Raw genomic sequence first — 23,627 nt, forward strand, 5'->3', positions numbered from 1 at the left:
CGATTGTTCATTATTTGTTAAAGAGATATTGAGCGCCTCGCCAACTGCCAGGACTAAGTTGGAAGCAGAGGATACAAAGATACTGAATAAAATTGGAAATCCACAATGCTTACATAGTGAGGGAAACACCTAAAAATTAGCTAAAATATAATGCTGAAATATAATTGTAATATACCAATTTACAAAATGCTGCAGAGGCCCGAGAGACAGAATGATTAATTTGGCCTCTGAATGTCCAAAGGTTCAGCTGGGTATTGAGGGATGAGCATTCAACTAGTAAAGGACGCTTTTGTTTTCTATTTCAGAACCATGTTTTTCACTCAGTATGGTACTGGCGGGCTTCCCTGGTGGCGCAGTGGTTGAGAGTCTGCCTGCCAATGCAGGGGACACGAGTTCGAGCCCTGGTCCAGGAAGATCCTACATGCCGCCGAGCAACTAAGCCCGTGCGCCACCACGACTGAGCCTGTGCTCCAGAGCCCGCGAGCCACAACTACTGAGCCCGCGTGCCTAGAGCCCGTGCTCTGCAACAAGAGGAGCCACCACAGTGAGAACCCCGTGCACCGCACGCGCTCACAGTAACTAGAGAAAGCCCACGCAAAGCAATGAAGACCCAATGCAGCTAAAAATAAAATAAGTTTATAAATAAAATAAAATAAAATATATATATGTTATTGGCATAGGAGAGGAACAAACTAATAGTCGAAAATAGTATCACCTTCGCAACTCCAAATCCTGTCTATTTTTTTCTGGGTATCCAGAAGGACAAAATTATACTATTTCTTTATGGATAACTTAACTTTCTTTCTTTCGTTTGTTCATTGAAGTATAGTTGATTTACAGTGTTGTGCTAATTTCTGCACATTATATATTATAGCAAAGTGACTCAGTTACACACATATATACGTTCTTTTGTCATATTCTTTTCCATTATGGTTTATCCCAGGAGATTGGATATAGTTCCCTGTGCTATACAGTAGGACGTTGTTGTTTATCCATTCTAAACGTAATAGTTTGCATCTACTAACCCCAAACTCCCAGTCCATCCCTCCCCCTCCCTCTGCCCCTTGGCAACCACACCTGTTCTCTGTGAGTCTGTTTCTGTTTTGTAGATAGGTTCATTTGTGCCATATTTTAGATTGCACATATAAGTGATATCATATGTCTTTTTCTGACTCATTCGCTTAGTATGATGACCTCTATGGCATCCATGTTGCCGCAAATGGCATTATTTTGTTCTTTTTTATGGCTGAGTAATATTTCACTGTGTGTATATATATATATATATATATATATATATATATATATATACCACATCTTCTTTATCCATTCATCTGTCGATGGACATTTAGGTTGTTTCCATGTCTTTGCTATTGTAACTTCCCTTTTTTAAAGTTATCCTCCACTTACCTTTCAAAAACTCTTGTTTTAGTGTAATTCATATTACAAACAATATCAATTAGCCATTATTGTACTGATATGTATGTAAATTTTTCTGTTCATATAGTGTTTTTCTTTAATACCTTTAAAAAGATAAACTGAGGCATGCTAAAATTTTTGAGTTTACTTGAGCAAAAATTTATTCAAATCGGACAGCACCAAAACTGGAAGTGGTCAGGAGCACTCCACTGACAGGAGCTAGGGGCAAGGTTTTTATGGAGAAGATGCACATGCAAAGCAAGGAAATTATTTGATTGGTTATAGCTTATGCCACACTGTGAGGCATGTAGGATCTTAGTTCCGCGACCAGGGATCTAACCCATGCCCCCTGCAGTGGAAGTGTGGAGTATTAACCACTAGACCGCCAGGGAAGTCCCTGCTTATAGCTTATGCTGTTGCATTATTTGAGAAAAATCTAGTTGTCTGTTTGTGATTGGTTGTAAATACCTTGAGGTATTTATAAGACTTGAATCTGGCTTAGCTTTTGGGTTGCTCACTAAACTACCAAGGCATCAGAGCCATCTCAGTCTAATGGCCTCTTTGTATGATTACTTCAACAATACATTGAGGGACTTCCCTGGTGGCACAGTGATTAAGAATCTGCCTGCCAATGTAGGGAACACGGGTCCGAGCCCAGGTCCGGGAAGATCCCACATGCCGCAGAGTAACTGAGCCCGTGTGCCACAACTACTGAGCCTGCACTCTAGAGCCAAGCCAGTGAGCCACAACTACTGAGCCCGCACGTCTAGAGCCCCTGCTCCACAACAACAGAAGCCACCGCAGTGAGAAGCCCGCGCACTGCAACGAACAGTAGCCCCCGATCTCAGTGACTAGAGAAAGCCCGCACAGCAACAAAGACCCAACGCAGTCAAAAATTAATTAAATAATTAATTTAAAAATATATATATATATATTGAGAGAACCTGAATTTTTATCTTCTGTTAAGCTTAGTTTCTTCCTACAGAAACTATAAGCAAATGGAAATAATAATATTTGGTCTACTCAAGGTTTCTAAGTAGCTAAAATGAGATGATATTCTGAAAATTCTGTGCTATAGAATTATATGAAATTGTCATTCATGGTTAAAAAGATTTCCCAATTCTAGTAGTTTAGAGATAATTTTTGAATATATACTACTTGAGTGGGATTTTAGAATGATACTAAGGCTGTTTACAAAATAAGCCTTGATTCCCCATTCATATCATCTGAGAGAGTCCCTTTAAAGATGGAGGGAGATAGAAAAATTGAAAATGGCTATCACTTGTAGAATGTATGACTACCATTATTGTATGTATTTTTTGTTTGTTTTTGGGCTGTCTTTCCTCCCCATCCACCAGCCCCCATCCTCTCCTTTAACATGAGCTAAAGGGCAGAATGGTGTGATGGAAAAAAGAAAAGAAAAATTGTGGTAAAGCTAGTATTTTGATAAAGACCCTAAATACTTCTTTATACATTACTAGTTTCGAAAATAAACTACGAGAATCTTTGGGGAAAAGAAGTTGTCAACAGATTATCAAGATCTTTTAAAATGTTCATATTCTAAAGAAATAGAAACATGGTCAAAGATTTCTGCAGATACTGAACACAGTATTACATGAAGTGATTTAAAAATGGAAATATGGTCAATGTCCAACATTTAAGGAAATACTTAAGTGAGTCATGGTACATTTGGACAATGTAAGTATATACAGACATTAAAAATGATGCTTGTTGAGATTTTGGTTACAGAAGTGTGGGTTATTGAGGTTTGTTGAGTTGGAAAATAAATAAAGAACCATATATATCCACAGTATAATCTATGTAAAAGTGTATTAAAAAACCAAATTTATCTGCAATTTCTGCATTTTTATAAGCATGTATTATATTGATTACATAATAAATAAAATTTTTAAGTAAAATTTTGCGTTTTTTAAAAAAACAGTCCTAGACTAGATTCTAGCCCTAAATCTGGCATTAGCTGGCCTCAGTATCCTCACCTGGAAAATTCTATCATTCTCTAGGCAACTAACAGAGTGACCCTTATGGAAGGTGATAATGCAATGAGGAAAAGGGAAAGTTTTAAGGGGAGAAAACAACACTTCTGAAGTAGAGGAGGAAAAGTATAATTGAAAATGGGCCCACAGCCTCCTTTTCTCACCCCATTGCCTCTCCTCCCCACCAAATTCTACTCTGAGCTATTATAACCAAAAAACTTTAATAATTTTTGCAAAGGCTTTGAAAAATTAACCCAGGACGGTCTGTCCGGTATTGCTTTTGCAACACCTTTTATCTGCCAAATGAACTAAAAAAGTTGCAGGCAAAAGTCACTAATTAGGTCAACAAACTTTGGATCGCCTGTATCTGTTTTCCTTTTGCGGACATCGTTACACAACAGTCGGAGTTGAGCAACTTGCAATGGTGAGAGTCTTGGCCCTACATTCCTTTCATGCCACAGTCCGGTAAACAGAGGGTGAACTTTATTTAGCTGTTTCACCCTTCCTGGAAGGGTGCCTAAATTTCACCAAGGGAAAGCGAGTAAAGACGGCTCTGATTTACGATAGTTCGACTTACAATTTCTTGACTATACCATGGTGCCAAAGCTACCCGCATTCAGTAGAAACCATACACAATTTGAAATTTTAATCTTTTCCTGGGCTACCAATACGCAGTATGAAACTCTCTCTCCGGTGTTTAAGCTCCTAATCAGCCACCCAAACAGGAGGGTAAACAACCAATACACTTATACAACCATTGTGTTTTTCACTTTCAGTACAAATAATCAATAAATTACCTAAGATAATCAACACTTTATTATAAAATAAGCTTTCCATTGGACGATTTCTGCCCAACTGCAGGCTAATGTAAGCATTCTGAGCACATTCTAAGATAAGCTAGGCTAAATTATGTTGAATAGGTTAGGTCTATTAAATGCATTTTCGACTTACGACATTTTCAAATTCCACTGGGCTTATCAGGACATAACCCCATCTTAAGTGGAGGTAAGATTTGTAAAAATGATAAGGGGATTGGGGGTGGGGGGAAGCGCGCCGGGGAGAGAGCAGGAGAAAGAGGAGAGAAAGGAGGGGCAAAGGGGGCGTGGAGTGACAAAGATGGTGTCAGAACTGAGTACTGGTGGCAGGACTTGCGGTGAGTGATTTCAGAATCCAGAAGCTGAGCAACCCTGTGGCTGGCAGGGAGCAGGAGGTGGGGGAAAGGCCTCAGAGTGGGGGTGGGGGGCGTGGTTAGTTTTCAGTAAACACCGAAAGGTACCGGGAAGAGAGGAAATGAGGCCAGCGATTTCGCGAGCTGTTGGGACGCTCTTCAACAAGCTCTGCAACTTTTCACAAAAGACAAGCTGCTTCATAAAGAGCACGATCTTGTTAGCATAGCAACCGCACTCCCACTACCCAATCTTTCCTCTGCAGATAGTCTCCGACCTCTACGCGTACCCCTAAACGAGCGGCAGGAACAATCTCCAAAATTACAAGGTTCTTAACATTCAGCGTGAGAAACTACAAGTCCCAGGTTGCAGTGCTGCCTCAACCAAATACGACAGTACCCGCCAGAGAAACTACAAATCCCAGGATGCAATGCTGCCTCGGACCCCCTCCCCACACACACACACACACACCCCCGCCCCCCAGCACCTCTTTGAGGATGCTGTCCCCGCGGAAATCAGATCAGGATCGGCGCTGCATGCTGGGAGTCAAAAGACCCAGAATAGGATTGGTTGAGACTTTCCAGGGACGACCGTCCTCTTAGGCTTGGCCTGTGGGAGAAGGGAGGGGGCGCTGCGCACTTCCTGTAGACGCCGGCGGGCGACGGACTCAGCGAGTCCCCGCCTCACCAGGTACTAATCTCCCGCTCGTAGAAAGCGTCCGTGACCCAGCGGAAGTGATTCCTCCAACTGCCCCGGAACCCACGGCGGCAGGCAGCTGGGGGTGGGGGGGGGCGGCCCTGGTGTAGGGGCTGTGGCGGTGCGCGTGGACCCGGTGCGGTGGCTGCGGTTGCTGCGGGGCTGACGAGTGAGTCTCGGGCTGGAGTGGGAACGGAGCTCCGGGCCAGCGTGGGGGACGGGGGAGGCTCCTAGTGGGCGCGCTCGCCATCCCACTTCCCACCCCTTCCCATTTGGGCGGGGAAGGAACGGAAGCTCTTAACCTTCCCTGGCCTCTTCGGCTCCTGGTTTGGGGGAGGGGAGAGGAGGGCGGCGGGACCTTTCCTGGCGCCGCTCGGTGGGCTTGGAAAAGGGTGGAAGGAGGGGCGGCGGCCGGCGAGACTGGGCCTCCTCGGGGTTGAACGCGGGCAGGGTGGAGTTAGGAGCCTGGCAGCCCTGTCGCTTTCCCTTTTTGCTTTCCCCGGCTGCACTCAGATTCGTTCTTTTTTTGGGGTCAGTCCCTAGTTATAGAAGAGGGCCTTCGTTCTTCCCAGTTGCGGGACCCCGAGAAGTTTACCAAGTTGTTGGGTGATCTCTGCCCTACTTGGTGTTTTGGGGCTGCCGTGCATCTGCCTCCCAGTCTCATCTGAAAGGAGGTATCTAGTGTCAAGTACAGTGGCCATTAAGTGTCTCTTATGGAACCTCTTTAATACAGCTATGGAGTTCGAGTTATTAGTGCGAGCATTTCTACTCTGCATCGCCTTCAGTGTGGAAAACAACCGCAATCCTTTAGAGTTTTAAAACCTCATTTTCAAACTGCCAGATTTGCTTTCTGATCCCCAACTAGTTTCCTTTTTTGTTTAGTGGACTAAAATGATGCGTCTCGGATCTCGTTTACATTATAATTGTGGTATAATTCATGATGTTGAAATATCACGGTTCACCCGTGGATTCATTCATTTTGGAGATACAGTGGCAAGGAGACAACTATGGTCCCTGTCATCGTGGGTATTAAGTGCTTATTGCCAGTGATGATTTTGGCTTCATACTTAATTTTTAAATGACTGTCTTTTTTATTCTTAAGTGTGAGATTTACCTAATAATTATCTACCATTCCAAAAAATATATATGTATATAAATTTATTTCAAATGGAAGATACTAGTTTCATTACGTTATGGTAATTCTGTAATATAGTCAGTAGTTTGTAGTCAGAAGTTACAGTCAGTTCTATATATCAAGTTCCAAAGTAATATATATTTTTTTATTTTATAAATTTATTTATTTGTTTGTTTTTGGCTGTGTTGGGTTTTTGGTGCTGTGTGCAGGCTTTCTCTGGTTGCGGCGAGCAGGGGCTACTCTTCGTTGTGGTGCACGGGCTTCTCATTGCAGTGGCTTCTCTTGTTGCGGAGCATGGGCTCGAGGCGTGCAGGCTTCAGTAGTTGTGGCACGTGGGCTCAGTAGTTGTGGCTTGCGGCCTCTAGAGCGCAGGCTCAGTAGTTGTGGTGCACAGGCTTAGTTGCTCTGTGGCATGTGGGATCTTCCCTGGCCAGGGCTCGAACCCATGTCCCTTGCATTGGCAGGCAGATTCTTAACCACTGTGCCACCAGGGAAGCCCTCCAAATTAATATTTATATCGTATAAATTGCTTGTTTGGTTTTTTTGGGAAGATTTTTTTCAGTACTAGAAAATAATCTGGAAAATCTTTGTATTTACACTGGTATGTGTTAATGCATTTCAGCTAACCTGTCCTAGATGTTTACTGTTCCATTATTAAATAAGATCAGAAGAAGCTCACCCAGTGATGCTCAAAATTTCAAGCCTTGGTGATTAAGAAAACAGTAGTGCCATTCACTCAACTCTTTATTGAGCATCTTTTATATGCTAGGCAGTAAATGAGGCCTGCCCTCACCGAGCTTGAGGAAGGAGGCTATACATTAAGTAAGCAAATACAGTTTCAGGTGGTGATAAATGTGAAGAGACTATAGCTAGATTAGAGTTAGATTAAGTTAGAGTGACTAGGGTGTGGTGTCTGATTTTGAAAGGGAAGTGATCAAGGAAGACCTACCTCTCTGAGGAGTTAATGCTTTGCCTGGAGACTAAAATAATAAAGATCTGAAAGAAGAGTTTTTCAGAGAGCAGTAACTGTAAATGCATAGACCTTAAGGGAGGAATGAACTTGACCGAATAAAATACTTAGAAGGCCAATGTGGCTGGATGTTAATGAAGGAAGAGTGATGGGAGATGAGATCAGAGTGGTTAGCAAGGAGTAAATAAGATGGAACTTTACAGTCCTTGTTCTGTCCGTGATGAGAAGCCATTAGAGGATTTTGTGCAGGGGAGTGATATCTGGCTTATGCTTTTGATGACTAATTGCTGAGTGGCAAACTGACGGAGTTGGAGGAAAGTGGAAAAACCAGCTCCTAAGGAGGCTGGTAGTAGTTCAGTTTTCTTGTGGTAGCTTGAACTAGAGATGTAGAGTTGGAAGTTCGTGAGAAGTGGTCTGATTTGGAATGTAATTTGAAGGTGGAGCCAAATGGTTCTTCCCTTCGCCCCAGGACAAGAAAAAATTTGGAGGAGTCACCTGTTTTGCCCGAGCATCTGGGTGAACAGTAGTACCATTTACTGGAATGAGGAAGACTGGGGCAGGTGCACTGGTTTCTGAGGGATAAAGCAGGAGTTCTGTATAGACTGTACTGAGGTTGATGACTTTATGCAGCTCAGAATATATGCAGTAGGCGAGTAGGATGTCCACTGCTGTTGCTCAGGGGAGAAGTCAGGCTAGGGGGATAATCTTGGAGTCATATTTTACATGTGATATTTAAAACTATGGACCAGAGGACATCAAGTAAAGAGTGTTAGTGGAGAAGAGGGCAGATGTCTGGGAGCACTCGGGTCAGGAGGAGCAAACAGTGACAGAAGCAGAAAAGCCAGGAGGGTGTGGCATCTGTAATACTAAGGGAAGAAAATGTTTCAGAAAAGAGGGCGGAGTCAACTGTAAAACCGTAAGAGTAAGATGATGATTAAAAATTGACCCAGAGGGGACTTCCCTGGTGGTCCAGTGGTTAAGACTCCGCGCTTCCAAGGCAGGGGGCCCGGGTTCAATCCCTGGTCCAGAACTAGATCCTGCATGTCGCAACTAAGACCCCCGCGCAGCCAAATAAATAAATAAATATTTTTTAAATGAATAAATAAAATAATTTTAAAAATTGACCCAGTGACCAAGTAGTTGAAATTTGACAAGAGCACTTTGAATGGACTGGAGGTCTAAAACGTCTGATCAGTGTGGGTTACAGAGAAGCGTGTGGTAGTGATGAGTTACAGCATTTTGATACGTTGAATTGTGGCAGGACAAAGCCCTTGGATCACTGTGCTTAGGTGGAAAGGTTGGCCTTGCATAGGAAGGATGATTTTTACTCAACTTTTGAAACAGGAAGTATATGGTATATAGACGCAGGTAGGATGAAGGTGGAAAGATAAGGCAGTTGAAGTGATTTGTTTCTGTTTTGTTGGTGAAATAAGTGAAGTTGTCAGGGTAGGGAGGAGAGGTATGTTGGAGGTTTAGGAGATGCTGTAAATTTTCTCAAAGTAAGAAAGCCAGTTTACTAGGTAGGAGGATCAGTACGACACCAAGTATCTGTTTAAAGTGTGTGGCCATAAATTTAAAATTGAGACCAGTCAAAATGGTTGTGACTTTTCTTCAGCCGATTCAGTCTTTGGTTGAGGCCTGAGCTCGGTGGAGAATCGGCTTTGGCCAGCGTTGGGATTTAGGTGGGTAGCTACATCCGAGGAGAGGGCAGGGAGTTACGGGTGGAAGGACCGTGAGGCACGCATGGTGCCGATCTTCATGGACTCTTCATAGTGGGAGGAAGCAAGGTCAGGGTTGGTTTTATATTTGTTTATTTTCAGCCCATCATTTAAAGGTTCTTTTTAATTATTTTATAGTGTGTAGAATCTATAATTAGGTTCACACTGTATAGTGAAGTACTTGTTCGTACTTTTTAGACCAAAACAAAGGAGTTTGGAGATCATTGTCTAAGAGGGAGATTAGGTAGGTTACGGGGTAAGGCAGACAAGACAGCCTCAGTGGGGACACACAGCACTCTAGAACTCTTGAGTTGTGTGCTGTGTGGGAGTGACTCTTGCTTAATAAAAATGGGAAATTGGGAGTTATGGGCAGTTTGTTGTAGAGGGAGGGTGAATTTCACATGGGTTCAGTCATGAAATGGTAGAGCTGGAAGGGACTTCAGACACAGTCGAGTCCAGTTTCCTCATTTGGGAGATGAAGAAACAGAAGTTTTATCATTTAACCTATCTGGGTCTCAAGATAGAAATGTGCAGAGTAGAAATTTAAACATGGACTTGTAACGACACTGAGTTACTTTGCCAAAAGTATTAAAACTGCCTACACAAGAGTTAAGTACTATAGGAGCATTGTTATAAGTTGAATAAGCCAGAATGAGAATTTTATCTCATCCTGAGATACATAAATTCAGCGACACTATAAGCACGTTCTAGGCAAGATATTCTGATGTCTTGTTACAAACCGGAATTGTGTAACTTCTGTCAATTTGTATTAATGGCCAAAGCCTCTCTTCTTGCCTCTTCAAATAGGCCTAAACATTAGATAATTTTTGTTTAATGTAATTTACTTCATTTTCCAAATTAATCATATTCTTACATATTGTTAAGAACAAATCATCAGGCTGACTGACCATTGTTTCCTTCATGAGTGGCTTAGTTCCACATACTTGTTTCTTTTTAAAAATCAGTTTTAAATCATAGGTTTTTAGTTATTTGTTCTTTCAAACACGTATTTTTATGATTTTTTTTAAAAAATTGAAGTATAATTGACCTACAGCACTACGTTAGTTCCAGGTGCATAGCATAGTGATTCTATATTTCTATACGTTACAAAATGATCACCACAATAAGTCTAGTGTCATCTGTCACTATACAAAGATATTACAGTATTATTGACTATATTCCCCGTGCTGTAGATTTCATCCCCATGACTCATGACTGGTAACTGGCAGTTTGTACCTCTTAATCTCCCTTGCCTACTTCACTCATTCCCCCACCCCCTCCCCCGTGGCAGTCACTGGTTTGTTCTCCTGTATCTGTGAGTCTGTGGTTCTGTTTTGTTGTGTTTGTTCATTCATTTTGGTTTTTAGATTCCACATATAAGTGAGATCATGCAGTTTTTGTCTTTCACTGTCTGACTTATTTCACTTAGTATAATACCCATGTTGTCACAAATGGCAAGATTTCATTCTTTTTTTATGGCTGAGTAATATTCCATTATATGAGTAATCTTGTAATGTGTATGTGTGTGTGTATCATATCTTTATCCATTCATCTATCGATGGGCACTTAGGTTGCTTCCATATCTTGACTATTGTAAATAATGCTACAAGGAATGTAGGGGTGTGTGTATCTTTTTGAATTAGTGTTCTTGTTGTCTTTAGAAAAAATACACAGAAGTGGAATGCTGGATCTATGGTAGTGCTTCCATGCTGTTTTTCATAGTGGCTGCACCAATTTACAGTCCCACCAGCACTGCGTGAGGGTTCCCTTTTCTCCACATCCTTGCCAAAAATGATGATAGCCATTCTGACAGGTCTGAGGTGGTATCTCGTTGTGGTTTCAATTTGCATTTCCCTGGTGATTAATGATATTGAGTATCTTTTCATGTATTTGTTGGCTATCTGTGTGTTGTGTGTCTTCTTTGGGAAAATGTCTATTTAGGTCCTCTGCTCATTTTTTAATTGGGGTTTTTTTGATGTTGAGTTGCATGAGTTCTTTATATATTTTGGGTATTAACCCCTTATCAGACAGATTGTTTGCAAACATCTTCTCCCATTCAGTAGGTGGCCTTTTAATTATGTTGATGGTTTCGTTTGCTGTGCAAAAGTTTTTTACTTAGTTTGATGTAGTCCCATTTGTTCATCTTTGCTTTTGTTTCCCTTGCCTGAGGAGGCATATCCCAAAAAATACTGCTAAGACCAATGTCAGAGAACGCACTATGTTTTTTCCTAGGAGTTTTACGATTTCAGGTCTTACATTTAAGTATTTGAGTTTATTTTGGTATATGGTATGAGACAGTAGTTCAGTTTGATTCTTTTGCAGTAGCTGTCCAGTTTTCCCAACACCATTTATTGAAGAGGCTGTCTTTTTCCCACTGAATATTCTTCGCTGTTTTGTCATAGGTTAATTGATCATATAAGTGTGGGCTCATTTCTGGGCTCTCTGTTCTGTTCCATTGATCTATGTGACTGTTTTCTACATACTGTCTTGGTTACTGTAGCTTGTAGTAGTGATTTGAAATCAGGGAGCGTGGTACCTCCAGCTCTGTTCTTCTTTCTCAAACTTGTTTTGGCTATTTAGGGTTATTTTTATTTTTTTTTTTTCCGGCAGAAAACGTGAGGTTAATAGGTGAGAAACCCCTTATTTTACTTAAATGGCATCAAACTGTACCTATCATTCTAATTTGCTTTTTAAAAAATTAACAGTTTATCTTGGTGTTTCCATGTTATTATATACATAGGTTTAACTTATTCCTTTTCACTGTCCCATAATATTTCAAAAGTATAAATATACTATTTTTGTTTAGTATCACCCATTTCCCCTTCCCTCCAAAACTTGGTTCTTAGCAAGTTTTAATGTTTTCGTTTTCTTAATTACCATTGGGATCAAACATTTTTATACAGGTCTATGAGCTATTTGTATTTTTTCTTTTGCTATTTTTCTAGAGTTCAGTGGGGTTTTTTTACATTTGGTTCTTTAATCTGTAGCGTGTTTTTGTGAGTGATGTCAGTTAGACATCTAACCTTATTTTTTCCAGGTAAATAGCCAATGTAAAAAAGCAAAAAGATACAAAGAATAGATTTGCAGCTGTTGCTCTCATCTACTTAGCTAATCCAAGCAAGTCAGCTGAAAAACTATTAGAACTAATAAGAGAGTTTGTGAAGATCATGGAGTACAAGCTCAACTTACCGAATTTAAAAGGTTTTCTTTAGAACACCAGCAATAACCTTTCAGAAAGTATAATCGAAAAAAACAGATCCCATTCATAATGGGAACTGTAAAGTACCTAAAAGTAGACCTAACAAGAAATGTGTAATAACAAAATGTGGACTTGCCCAACTCTTTAGCAAAAACATGTTTATCACACTATTGTAATTAAAACAGTGGGGATATTGGTCAGGTATAAACAGACTGATGGAACAGAATACAGTCTAGAAATCCATGTAGTAATATAGTATATGATAAAGGTAACATTTCAAATCAGAAAAGGGATGGGCCATTTAAAGATCTTTTTGGTGTTCAAAGATACTAGGATAAAAACTGATTTCAGTGTAGGCCCTAGGCTCACCTAGAATTTCTAAGTATTTGTTAGATAATAAAAATCTAAAAAATAGAAAACTATAAAAAAGTAATGTTTATATATAACACTCTAAAAGCACAATGACATCAAGTCTTTGTTCATGTCTTCTGCCTGGAACTATTCTCAACCCACTGTTCAACCACTTCCTTTTACCTCCCTTGTTCATATATACCTAATTCAGTTATGGAGTAGATGTTCAGATGTTCACACTGAGATTTTGTAACCCTAAACTTAGATTTTTATAGGTTGTTTGTGGGTTAAGTCCAAATTTAATCATATTTCAAATATTTTTAACTTCCACATAGGAATCAGTGTTTACTCTTAATTGTTAATGTTGATTTACTCTTTTCTTTGTTAGTGATGGGGAGCTCCCTCCCCCACCCAACCTTAACCCTTGTATAAATGATGGATTCGATTTACTATATTAAGAAGTCTGTAGAAAAACTGTTGCTATGCAAAGGGCTTCTAAGGTGTGACTTTTCATGGTTGCTTAGCTACTGCTAGTTAAGTAAACATCCTGGATGTTTTGCTCTGGAGATTTTCCAGAGAAAAGTTGGCACTTGAAATTCTTCTTCTTCTAGCTTTTCTAGCATTTTTTCCTTTTTTTGCGTTTTAGAAGGAGTACAAAGCAGTATGAACAGAAGAAAATAATAATGACTGATAAATTTTTTAATTGCCTACTACTATGACCAAAAAATGACATAGTACTGTTTTTAAATTTTAGATAACTAAGGATTTATATCAGCACCTCTCAGCAGTAGTGGAAAAGAAGTTTTAACAGGAGCCAGAATTTATTACCATGGCGGTATGGAATAACGGAAGGGAGCGTGGGCTCTAAAGCAAACCTACCCAGGTTTAAATTCTCACGTTGCCGCTTAAGCTGTAGAAGCCTTGAGCAGGTAGCAGCCTCGTCGTGTTTTCTCATCTCTAAAATGGGAATGATGAAAAAAAAAAAAAAGGGAATGATGATTCCCCTGTAGAAGTGTTGTTTTAAAATAAGACAGTGTATGCAAAGCATTTAATGCAGTGTTTACACTCATTAGGCCCTCAAATGGTTGGTAAAAACGTTACATTGCCCCTGCTGCCCTTCTCTCACATTAGACATGGTACTTTAAATACCTCCCTCCATGCTTGGGGAGTGTTCTAGACTAACGTTTAATTTTTACCCTGACTCTGTCAACACCTGGAGCAAGTCATTCAGCCTCTCTGTACATCAATGATGTTTTTTAAGGTGAGGGATTACATAGGTTTATTGGTCAGGGATTTCTTAGAGAACAGGATAATTAGGATACACTGTTTTCCTGATAATGACATAAAAAATAATATTCGGATAAATAAAATCCTCCTTTGAAGAAATGCTGTTAAAATACAAATTACTGAAAACATGAGCTCTTTTCCTTTGGTAGTCATTTCTTTCGTGAAATTTAAGATTTCTCAAAAATTAAATTTTTTTTTAACACTTCATTGTTAAATCTCAGAACTTTGGTAGCCTCTGTGCAGAAGGGATGGAACAGTAAAATGTATTATAGATGTGCACACTTACATAAGAAGAGGGCAAGCCTTACCTTTTTTATTCACATGAAACCTACTTCACGTCCTTGGATTTATCATGTTGTCATTCATTTAGCAGATACTTGCTTTAATGTTTACCAGTATCTAGTAGATATAGCATACAAAGATGATTAAGGCCAAGGGTGTCTCCTTCAAGTTCAGTTCGGCTCCTAAGGAACAACATATGTATTTTTAAACTGTTGTCAGAATAGTTAACCTTAAAAAGGCGGGGGAAAACTCTGTATTTAGACTTTACTGCCCTGGAGGTGATCATCTTCTCTCAGATGTTTAGAAACTTGATACTGTTCCGTATTGTGGTGGCTGGGAAACTTACATAGCAGAGAGAGAGAGTCCTTGCACTTGTAACACCAAGGACGTATTAAAAAATAACGGGAGAACATGTTATTCTGGCATTAATCTCAATGTAGCATTGTTATATTTCAGGAAACTACTAAAGTTCCTGTGGACGCAAAGTAGAATTTCATAAGAACATAATGGGTAAGTTATATAAAAGTCATTTTGTAGTTCAATTAGTTGAAGCTTTCTTCTCAAAGATAGGCCTTTGAAGTCAGTAAATGCAAGTAAGAAAGTAGAGTAGACTGAAATTAGTTGTTTAAATCAGCAGCTTATGTTTATTATATATTTCTTTTTTTTTTAATTTTATTTATTTATTTTTGGCTGTGTTGGGTCTTCGTTTCTGTGAGGGCTTTCTCTAGTTGCGGCAAGCGGGGGGCCACTCCTCATCGCGGTGCGCGGGCCTCTCACTATCGCGGCCTCTCTTGTTGCGGAGCACAGGCTCCAGACGCGCAGGCTCAGCAGTTGTGGCTCTCAGTCCTAGTTGCTCCGCGGCATGTGGGATCTTCCCAGACCAGGGCTCGAACCTGTGTCCCCTGCATTAGCAGGCAGATTCTCAACCACTGCGCCACCAGGGAAGCCCTATTATATATTTCTGAAAGGCAGATCAGTAACATTATTATGCCAAATTTAATTTGTGATTGCTAGTTATTGTACCTTAGGAAATTAGAAACTCTCCCAACAGACATAGAAAGTGGTTTCTCTTGCCAAAAAAGAAAAAAAAAAATACTAGAAGTATAAATTTAAATAATTGATAATTATTTTTATTTTTGTTCTCAGAGGTTGGCAAAAACTGCTAAAAATTTGTACACTTGAAAAGTCTATAATTAGAAGTTACATGCATTTTTATGAGTCCCCCAGCTTTTTATTATGAAAAGTTGCAAGAATAATACACTATAGCCTTCACTAATTAACATTTTGTCATACTTGCTTTTCCTGCGTGTATACGTATGTATGTGTTTATATACCCACATATACACACAAAAACACACATAAGCTTTTTTTTCTGTTCTATTTATTTAGTTGTACATGTAATACTCCACACCTAAATGCTTAAGCATGTATCTCCTAATTCATTCCATATTCAGAATTTCAGTTTTTTCATTCAATTTTTGATTAGTGTTCTTTACAGTGGGTTTATTATTTTTAAATCCAGGGTCCAATCAAGGATTACTTATTGCATTAATTTATCTCTTTAGTCTTCTTTAAACAGTGCCCTACTTTTGGGATTGGGTGAGGAGTGAGGTCTTTCATGACTCATTTAAATTTAGATTTGTCTGAGTATTTCCTCCTGAGTAGATTCAGATTAATCATTTTTGGCAGCGGTAGTACATAAGTGATTTTGATATTTTTTAATCTCAGTTTTAGGGATTTCTAAATTATTAACAAGTGAATGAGTAAATGGATGTTTGTAACTGAACAGTACTTCAGCTTTATCCTCTGTATTTCTCCTCGCTAAGTCTTCCTAAGTTTTTAGAATAAGCCTTAAGAGATATTTTCTTTCAGATATTGGTACCATAAAAATTAAAATTCTGTCAGTATAAAATTGTAAAGTTATACGTGTGAGAAAAGATCTTAAAGGGTTGTATAAAAATATATACTCCCTCAAAAAGTTACGTTGAGCCAACTCCTGTGGCTGAAGCCAGCATGGTGTCGTTGAGGGTAGCTGGTAGCTACCTCACCTCCACTTTGAACTTTTAAAGCTTGATTATTTGTCTGTAGTCATGATTTCAATATTCATGCAATAATTTAAACTGGGCAGTAAAATGTTTTGATTGTTTTTTTACGGATCAAGAGTAAAATGCTGAGTAAAGAAGGCCCTACATTTTAGAATACAGGGCTTGTCAGAAGTTGTGCTCACATGGCATATAAACATTTATTCATAAGCATACTATGCACCTTATTTTAAAAATGAGTATTTCAGGTCATAGAATTAAAGTTTTACTATTTGAATATTTTCTTTTAGTCTTCAAATTTGAGTGTGCTGCTGTGTTCACAAATTGTTAATACATCCATGAAAAATACTGGTAAATTTTCATCTAAAGTAAACATCCTTGGGAGTTCCCTGGTGGTTCAGTGGTGAGGACTTGGTGCTTTCTCTGCTGTGGCCCAGTTTCAATCCCTGGTCGGGGAACTAAGATCCCAGAAGCCGTGTGGCCAAAAATTAAAAATAAAAATAAATGAAGTAAACATTCTTGAATGTAAAGTTTATTCTGATATTGGAAAATATGTAGAGGATAATAAAACTAGGAGTTAAAAACTTTAAAATCTTGGTGGCTGTTACTCTCCAGAAATGTTTCTGCTCTGAGTTATTCAGATATTAACCTTGGTAAACCTGTTTACTTTTAATAAATTTTGTGATTCAAAAATTATTTTACTACTTACTTTACTTTAGATGGAGAAGAGAAAACCTATGGTGGCTGTGAGGGCCCTGACGCCATGTATGTCAAATTGATATCTTCGGATGGTCATGAATTTATTGTAAAAAGAGAACATGCTCTAACATCAGGAACAATAAAAGCCATGTTGAGTGGCCCAGGTAGGTACATTTCTTTATTTCCTCTTAATATATCCTCACTTTTTTAATGTTTGATGAATGTGTTTTTAAGTTGAATTAAATGACTCATAACATTAAAAGAAAGACAGTAACTGTTCTAACATTAATTACTGCATGGTTATATTGCATTGGGAAAAAAATGTCTTCTGCTATTTCCTGTTTTCAGTTATTTACCATAGTTTCAATAAAACCTAATTGAGGGGCTTCCCTGGTGGCGCAGTGGTTGAGAATCTGCCTGCCAATGCAGGGGACACGGGTTCGAGCCCTGGTCTGGGAAGATCCCACATGCCGCGGAGCAACTAGGCCCATGAGCCACAACTACTGAGCCTGCGCGTCTGGAGCCTGTGCTCCGCAACAAGAGAGGCCTCGATAGTGAGAGGCCCGCGCACCGCGATGAAGAGTGGCCCCTGCTCGCCACAACTAGAGAAAACCCTCTCACAGAAACGAAGACCCAACACAGCCAAAAATAAATAAATAAATAAATAAAATTAAAAGAAAAAAAAAAACTAATTGATTATTTTGTAATAGGAAGGATCATTTCCTTATGCTTCCATGGTCAGTTCACCACAGAAGGACTCTGGTGATTTGTGCTCCTGGTTACATGTAAAGTTTACCTATAGAAGTTATTGCTTCCCACATATCTACTGTTCCCATTTTACCTCAAGAAAATTTTTCTTGAGGATTGGAATTTCTGGAGCATAGGGTAATTCTATGTTTAACTCTTGGAGGAAATGCTGAACTGTCTGCACAGTGGCTGAACCATTTTACGTTCCTGCCAGCCGTGTATGAGGGTTCCAGTTTCTCCACATCCTCTCGACATTTGTTATTTTCCATTTTTCTGATTCTAGCCATCTTAGTGGGTGTGAAGTGGTATCTCATTGTAATTTTGATTAGCAATTCCCTAATGACTGATGAAGTTGAATATATCTTCATGTGCTTGCTGGTCATTTGTATATTTTCTTTTGACGAATATCTATTCAATTTTGTTGCCCATTTTTTAATTGACTTGTCTTTTTGTTGTTGAGTTTAAGAGTTCTTTATAAATTCTGGACGCTTTATAAGTTCTTTATAAATTCTGAAATTTATAAAGAGTTCTTTATAAATTCTTTATACCTTATGAGATAAATGATTTGCAAATATTTTCTTCATTCTGTAGGCTGTTTTTTCTTGATAGTATCTTTTGATGCACAGAAGTTTTTTATTTTGATGAAGTCCAATTTATTTTCCCTTTTGTTGTTTCTGATTTTTGGAGTCCTGTCTAAAAATCCATTGCCAAGTTCAATGTCATGAAGATTTACCTTCTGTTTTCTTACAAGAGTTGTGTTTTAAGCGCTTACATTTAGGTTCTTGATTTTAAGTTAATTTTTGCATATAGTGTGAATCAGCTTCATTCTTTTGCATGTGGACATCCCATTACTATTTGTCAAAGAGACCATATTGAATGATCTTGGCATCCTTGTTGATAATCAGTTGACCATAGGTATGTAGGTTTATTTTTGGGCTCTCAATTCTTTTCCATTGATCTATGTATCTGTCGTTATACCATTATCACGCTATTTTGATTTCTGTAGCTTTGTAGTAAGTTTTGAAATTGGGAAGTGTGAGGCCCCCAACTTTGTTTTTCTTTTTCAAAATTGTTTTGGCTATTTCAGATCCTTTGCAATCCCTTTTCTGTATTGTTTACTGTGGAGATTTTAGAACATACACAGACTTGGAGAGAATAGCATAACACACCTTCCTGTACCCATCAACTAGCTTCAATAGTTGTCAACATTTTGCCAGTCTTGTTTTGTCTAGTATCCTAACTTTTTTTTTTTTTTTTTTTTTAATTTTTATTTATTATTTATTTATTATTTATTTTTTGCTGTGTTGGGTCTTCGTCTCTGTGCGAGGGCTTTCTCTAGTTGCGGCAAGCGGGGGCCACTCTTCATCGCGATGCGCAGGCCTCTCACTATCGCGGCCTCTCTTGTTGCGGAGCACAGGCTCCAGACGCGCAGGCTCAGTAGCTGTGGCCCACGGGCCCAGCCGCTCCGCGGCATGTGGGATCTTCCCAGACCAGGGCTCGAACCCGTGTCCCCTGCACTGGCAGGCAGACTCTCAACCACTGCGCCACCAGGGAAGCCCCCTAACTTTTTTTAAGAGTTATTTCAAGCAAATTCCTGACATTAGGTTATTTCACTTGCAAAATCTATGATAGTCCCCCTGCAACCTCCCCCCTGCTTTTTTTTTTTCAGACTATCAATTTTACTAGAAACAAAGTTATTTGTGTAATGTCCACATCCGGGTTATACTTAATCATGTTTCATCTTGTAAATTCATAATTAGGACTCTAGAGCCTTGAGCAGAATCCAGTTTATCTTTCTAGCAAGAATACTTTATAGGTGGAACTCTTGTAGTCCTATTGTATCACGTCTTTTAGCAATGTCAAGACTGATTAGTGGGTTCCAGAGTTATCAAGCTGATTTGTCCATGAGCAATTCCCCAGTCATACTTTCATATAATATTTAGTTTTAGCATTCACTGTGATTATTGCTGATATTTACTTCATTTGGAATTGTAAAACAGAGATTTTCTAGTTCTGTAATTTCTTCTGCATTTATTAGTTAGAACTCTCCTATAAAGAACTATTTGGTTACCCTGAAATATAGTCTGTACGGGAAAGAAAAGATAAATGCTTGATTTTTTTTTTTCCCTTTACGTGTAATTTTTCAGAGTAATGAATTGGTTCTCCAGCATCCTCCAACAGTAAAGAATGTTTGTTTTGTTTGTTTGTTTGCATATATACTTTTTATTGGATACTTTTCAGTCAGGTGCAGTCATTCTTACTGATGCTCAAATGGCTCCGTTTTTATGCCAGAAGGAGCACATCAGGTTGGCTCCTGTGTCCTTCTGACACAGCTTTATTAGTCTTGAATAGCTATACTACTTCCTGTAATAACAAAATTTCTCCGGTTCATTTTGTACATTATTCCTCAATCCTAAAAACAGCCATTTGTTCAAGAGCCCTGGGGTTTGGGGGGGGGGTAGTTTTTTTTTTTGGTTTGTTTTTTAGTGGAAAATGGTACTTAGATACCCCACTGTGGGTGCTAGCAGTACTCATTGCTCCTGGGTTGAAGTGCTTTTAGACTTTTCTACTGGACGGAACTAGGATGTACTTCAGGGGAAAAATCCCGATGCCAACAAAATTTTAACTAAAAATTGAGATTAAAGGATTTTTACAAAGCCTGATCTCCTTTAATTTAAAAACAAGAGTTTTATCTTTGAAGCTTCAAACTTTCGGCGCCAAACTAATGTTTGCATGAAAAGGAATGAAGTACTGTTGCATGCTACAAGGTGGATGCACCTTCAAAACATTATGCTAAGTGAACGAAGCCAGACACACATTGTTGTATAATTCCATTTGTACGAAATATCCAGAATAGATAAATCCATAGAGACAGAAAGTAGAGGGGAGTTCCCTGGTGGTCTAGTGATTAAGGATTTGGTGCTTTCGCCGCTGTGGCCTGGGTTCAATTCCTGGTCAGGGAACTGAGATCCTGCAAGCTGCGCAGTGTGGCCAAAAAAACCCCAAAAACATAGAGAAAGAAAGTAGGTGGGTGTTTTCCAGAGGCTGCGGTGTGGGTTTTACGTGGGGTGGCGAAAATGTTTTGGAACCAGATAGAGGGGACGGTTGCTCAGCATTGTGAATGTACCCTGAATTGTGCATCTTAAGATGGTGACTTTTACATGAATTTCTTTTTTTTATTATTATTATTAATTTTTATTGGAGCACAGTTGCTTTACAATGTTGTGTTAGTTTCTTGCTGTACAGCAAAGTGAGTCAGTCATACGTATACATATATCCACTCTTTTTTAGATTTCCTTCCCATTTAGGTCACCACAGAGCACTGAGTAGAGTTCCCTGTGCTCTACAGTAGGTTCTCATTAGTTATCTATTTTATACATAGTAGTGTATATATGTCAGTCCCAATCTCCCAGTTCATTCCACCCCCTCTTTCCCACCCAGTAACCATAAGTTTGATTTCTACATCCGGGACTCTACTTGTTTTGTAAATAAGTTCATTTGTACCCTTTTTTTTTTAGATTCCACATATAAGTGGTATCATCTGATATTTGTCTTTATGTGTCTGACTTCACTCAGTATAACAGTGTCTCGGTCCATCCATGTTGCTGCAAATGGCATTTTGTTCTTTTCTTATGGCTGAGTAGTAGTCCAATGTATATATATACCACATCTTCTTTATCCATTCGTCTGTCAGTGGACATTTAGGTTGCTTCCATGTCTTGGCTATTGTAAGTAGTGCTGCTATGAACATAAGGGTGCATGTATCTTTTCGAATTATAGAGTTTTCGTCTTTTCTGGATATACGCCCAGGAGTGGGATTGCTAGATCATATGGTAACTCTATTTTTAGTTTTTTAAGGAACCTCCATACTGTTCTCCATAGTGGCTATACCAATTTACATTCCCAGCTGTTATACCAATTTCACCTAAAGAAAACACTAATGTTTGTCTAGTGTCAAAGGCTTAATAAGTGCCTTTTGGTAATATTTCGTACATACATTTAAGAAAGAGAGTTTTCGTTATTGGCAAACAAAAATTTACCTCGTTGCTATGAATTATCTGCTGAATCCTTCTTTCTCCGCATCCCATCCTACCCCCAACCAACAGACAATTACTAGAAAACTTTTAAAATACTACATTCTCAGAAAGTACATTTTTCTGCCTTTTATATTCAGTGCACAGTGCTAGTGCTAGACTGCCAAGAAAATATTTTATCCCAACAGTAAAGAAATCATATAGCTAAAGAAATTCTGAGAGATCACTAAAAACAGTTTATGAACTGTTATTAAACAAAGGGAGGAAGTAGCTTATGAGATCTCATTAACATGACCATATTTTTAAAAACTAAAGGGGAAAACAATGGATTTGCTTTCTTGAAAAGATTAAGTACAGTGTTTTCATTTATTATTTATATTTACATGACAACATAGCACAGAGCTCCTGGTAATCTATAAATACTTAATTTCCTAGACTGAATCTTTTTAATAAAGATTTTTTTTTATGTTTCTACTCAGAAATCTACATATTTCTACATATTTCATTTGATGCTAGTTGGGTTTATCCTTTTTGCATTATATTAGTTTTGCTAGGGCTGCCATAACAAAGTACCATTGACTGGATGATTTAAACAGAAATTTATTTTCTCACAATTCTGGAGGGTGGAAATTTGAGATCAAGGTGTTGGCAGAGTTGGTTTCTTCTGAGGTCTCTCTCCTTGCCTTGTAGATGACTGTCTTCTTCCTGTGTCTTCACATTGTTGTCTTACCTCTGTGTGTCTGCAGCCTAATCTCCTATTCTGATAAGGATGCCAGTCATATTGGATTAGGGCCTTAATTACGTATCTCCAAACATAGTCACATTCAAGTATTGGGGGTTAGGACTTAAACATATGAATTTTGGAGGAACACAGGTCAGCCCATATATCACGAACAAATTCATTTTCTCTTCCAGGTCAATTTGCTGAGAACGAAACGAATGAAGTCAATTTTAGAGAGATCCCTTCACATGTGCTGTCAAAAGTATGCATGTATTTTACCTACAAGGTTCGCTACACTAACAGCTCCACGGAGATTCCTGAATTTCCAATTGCACCTGAAATTGCACTGGAACTGCTGATGGCTGCAAACTTCCTAGATTGTTAAATAAAATAAATTATAATAAACTGTTAACTTTTTTCAGTATTTAATACCTGTAGTTCAGTTAGTAATTTTTTCATATATAGCATGTTGCCTGTGTGCAATTGAACTTTAAAGTTCATTGCAAAGCAGATTATCTTCTGTTCTTTTGCATAGCAATCAGAGTTGAAATTTGTTTGCTACATCAACAAATTAAGGACATTTTCACAAATTGAGAAATAAACAAATATGCCAATTCTTAGGTGGTTTTGCCTTATCCTTTGGATGTGATTTTTAAAGTTAGAGCAGTGGTGATATAGTAAATGCTGAAATTTAGGCATAAATTCAACACATTCTACAGGTAAATAATGGGGCTACATATTTTTATGTTTTTAGTGTTTTTTTAAAAACCTATTCTGATCTTAGAGCTGTCATTAGCATTACTAGAGTTATGCAGTTGCATATAATTGCATTATAAACATGTTTATAACTTAGCCAAAATATTGATTTTTATAACTGTCAAAGACATGAGAGTTGAAATTTCTTATGTGTCTTTTGATAAACTGCAGTATTGTTTAAGTGTATCTTGTCTTTTTGTTTATTGCTACACTTTAAGAACTTTATTTAAAATCAATTTTGGAAGATTACTAGGTACAGCTTTTGGAGCAGAGACTTTTTGAACTGTAGCCACATGGTCAACAAGTAAACTACATGACTTACGTTTCATGTGCATTGTGCATTTCGGCCAGTCCATTGACTATAAAGTTTCCTTTGCAGTATTCATTCTTACATAGTCCCTTGTTGTGATTACA

The 23,627-nt window shown here is 38.7% G+C and overlaps 1 protein-coding gene across 5 annotated transcripts; it reads left to right on the forward strand.

Moving 5' to 3' along the window:
- Window positions 1-4,540: 4,540 nt before the first annotated feature.
- ELOC (elongin C) lies at window positions 4,541-23,399 on the forward strand. 5 transcript variants are annotated; one of them, XM_007185061.3, is made up of 5 exons: window positions 5,319-5,441; window positions 13,400-13,574; window positions 14,671-14,724; window positions 16,976-17,119; window positions 22,652-23,399. In XM_007185061.3, exons 3-5 carry the CDS (start codon window positions 14,721-14,723, stop codon window positions 22,840-22,842), a joined length of 339 nt encoding a protein of 112 aa, XP_007185123.1. In that variant the 5' UTR covers window positions 5,319-5,441; window positions 13,400-13,574; window positions 14,671-14,720; the 3' UTR covers window positions 22,843-23,399. The 5 variants fall into 5 exon arrangements, with proteins under 5 accessions (XP_007185124.1, XP_057387941.1, XP_007185122.1 ...); XM_057531957.1 differs by having other exon boundaries at window positions 13,400-13,480; XM_007185062.3 differs by lacking the exons at window positions 5,319-5,441; window positions 13,400-13,574 and adding an exon at window positions 4,541-4,563.
- The last annotated feature ends 228 nt before the right edge of the window (window positions 23,400-23,627 follow it).

This window comes from Balaenoptera acutorostrata, chromosome 17, assembly GCF_949987535.1.
Source record: "Balaenoptera acutorostrata chromosome 17, mBalAcu1.1, whole genome shotgun sequence".
NCBI lineage: Eukaryota > Metazoa > Chordata > Mammalia > Artiodactyla > Balaenopteridae > Balaenoptera > Balaenoptera acutorostrata.

Bases quoted from the DNA above. Each gene is read 5' to 3' on its own strand.
- ELOC (XM_007185062.3), top strand. The intron at 17,120-22,651 runs GTAGGTACATTT...TTTCTCTTCCAG, and splicing joins AGCCATGTTGAGTGGCCCAG to GTCAATTTGCTGAGAACGAA.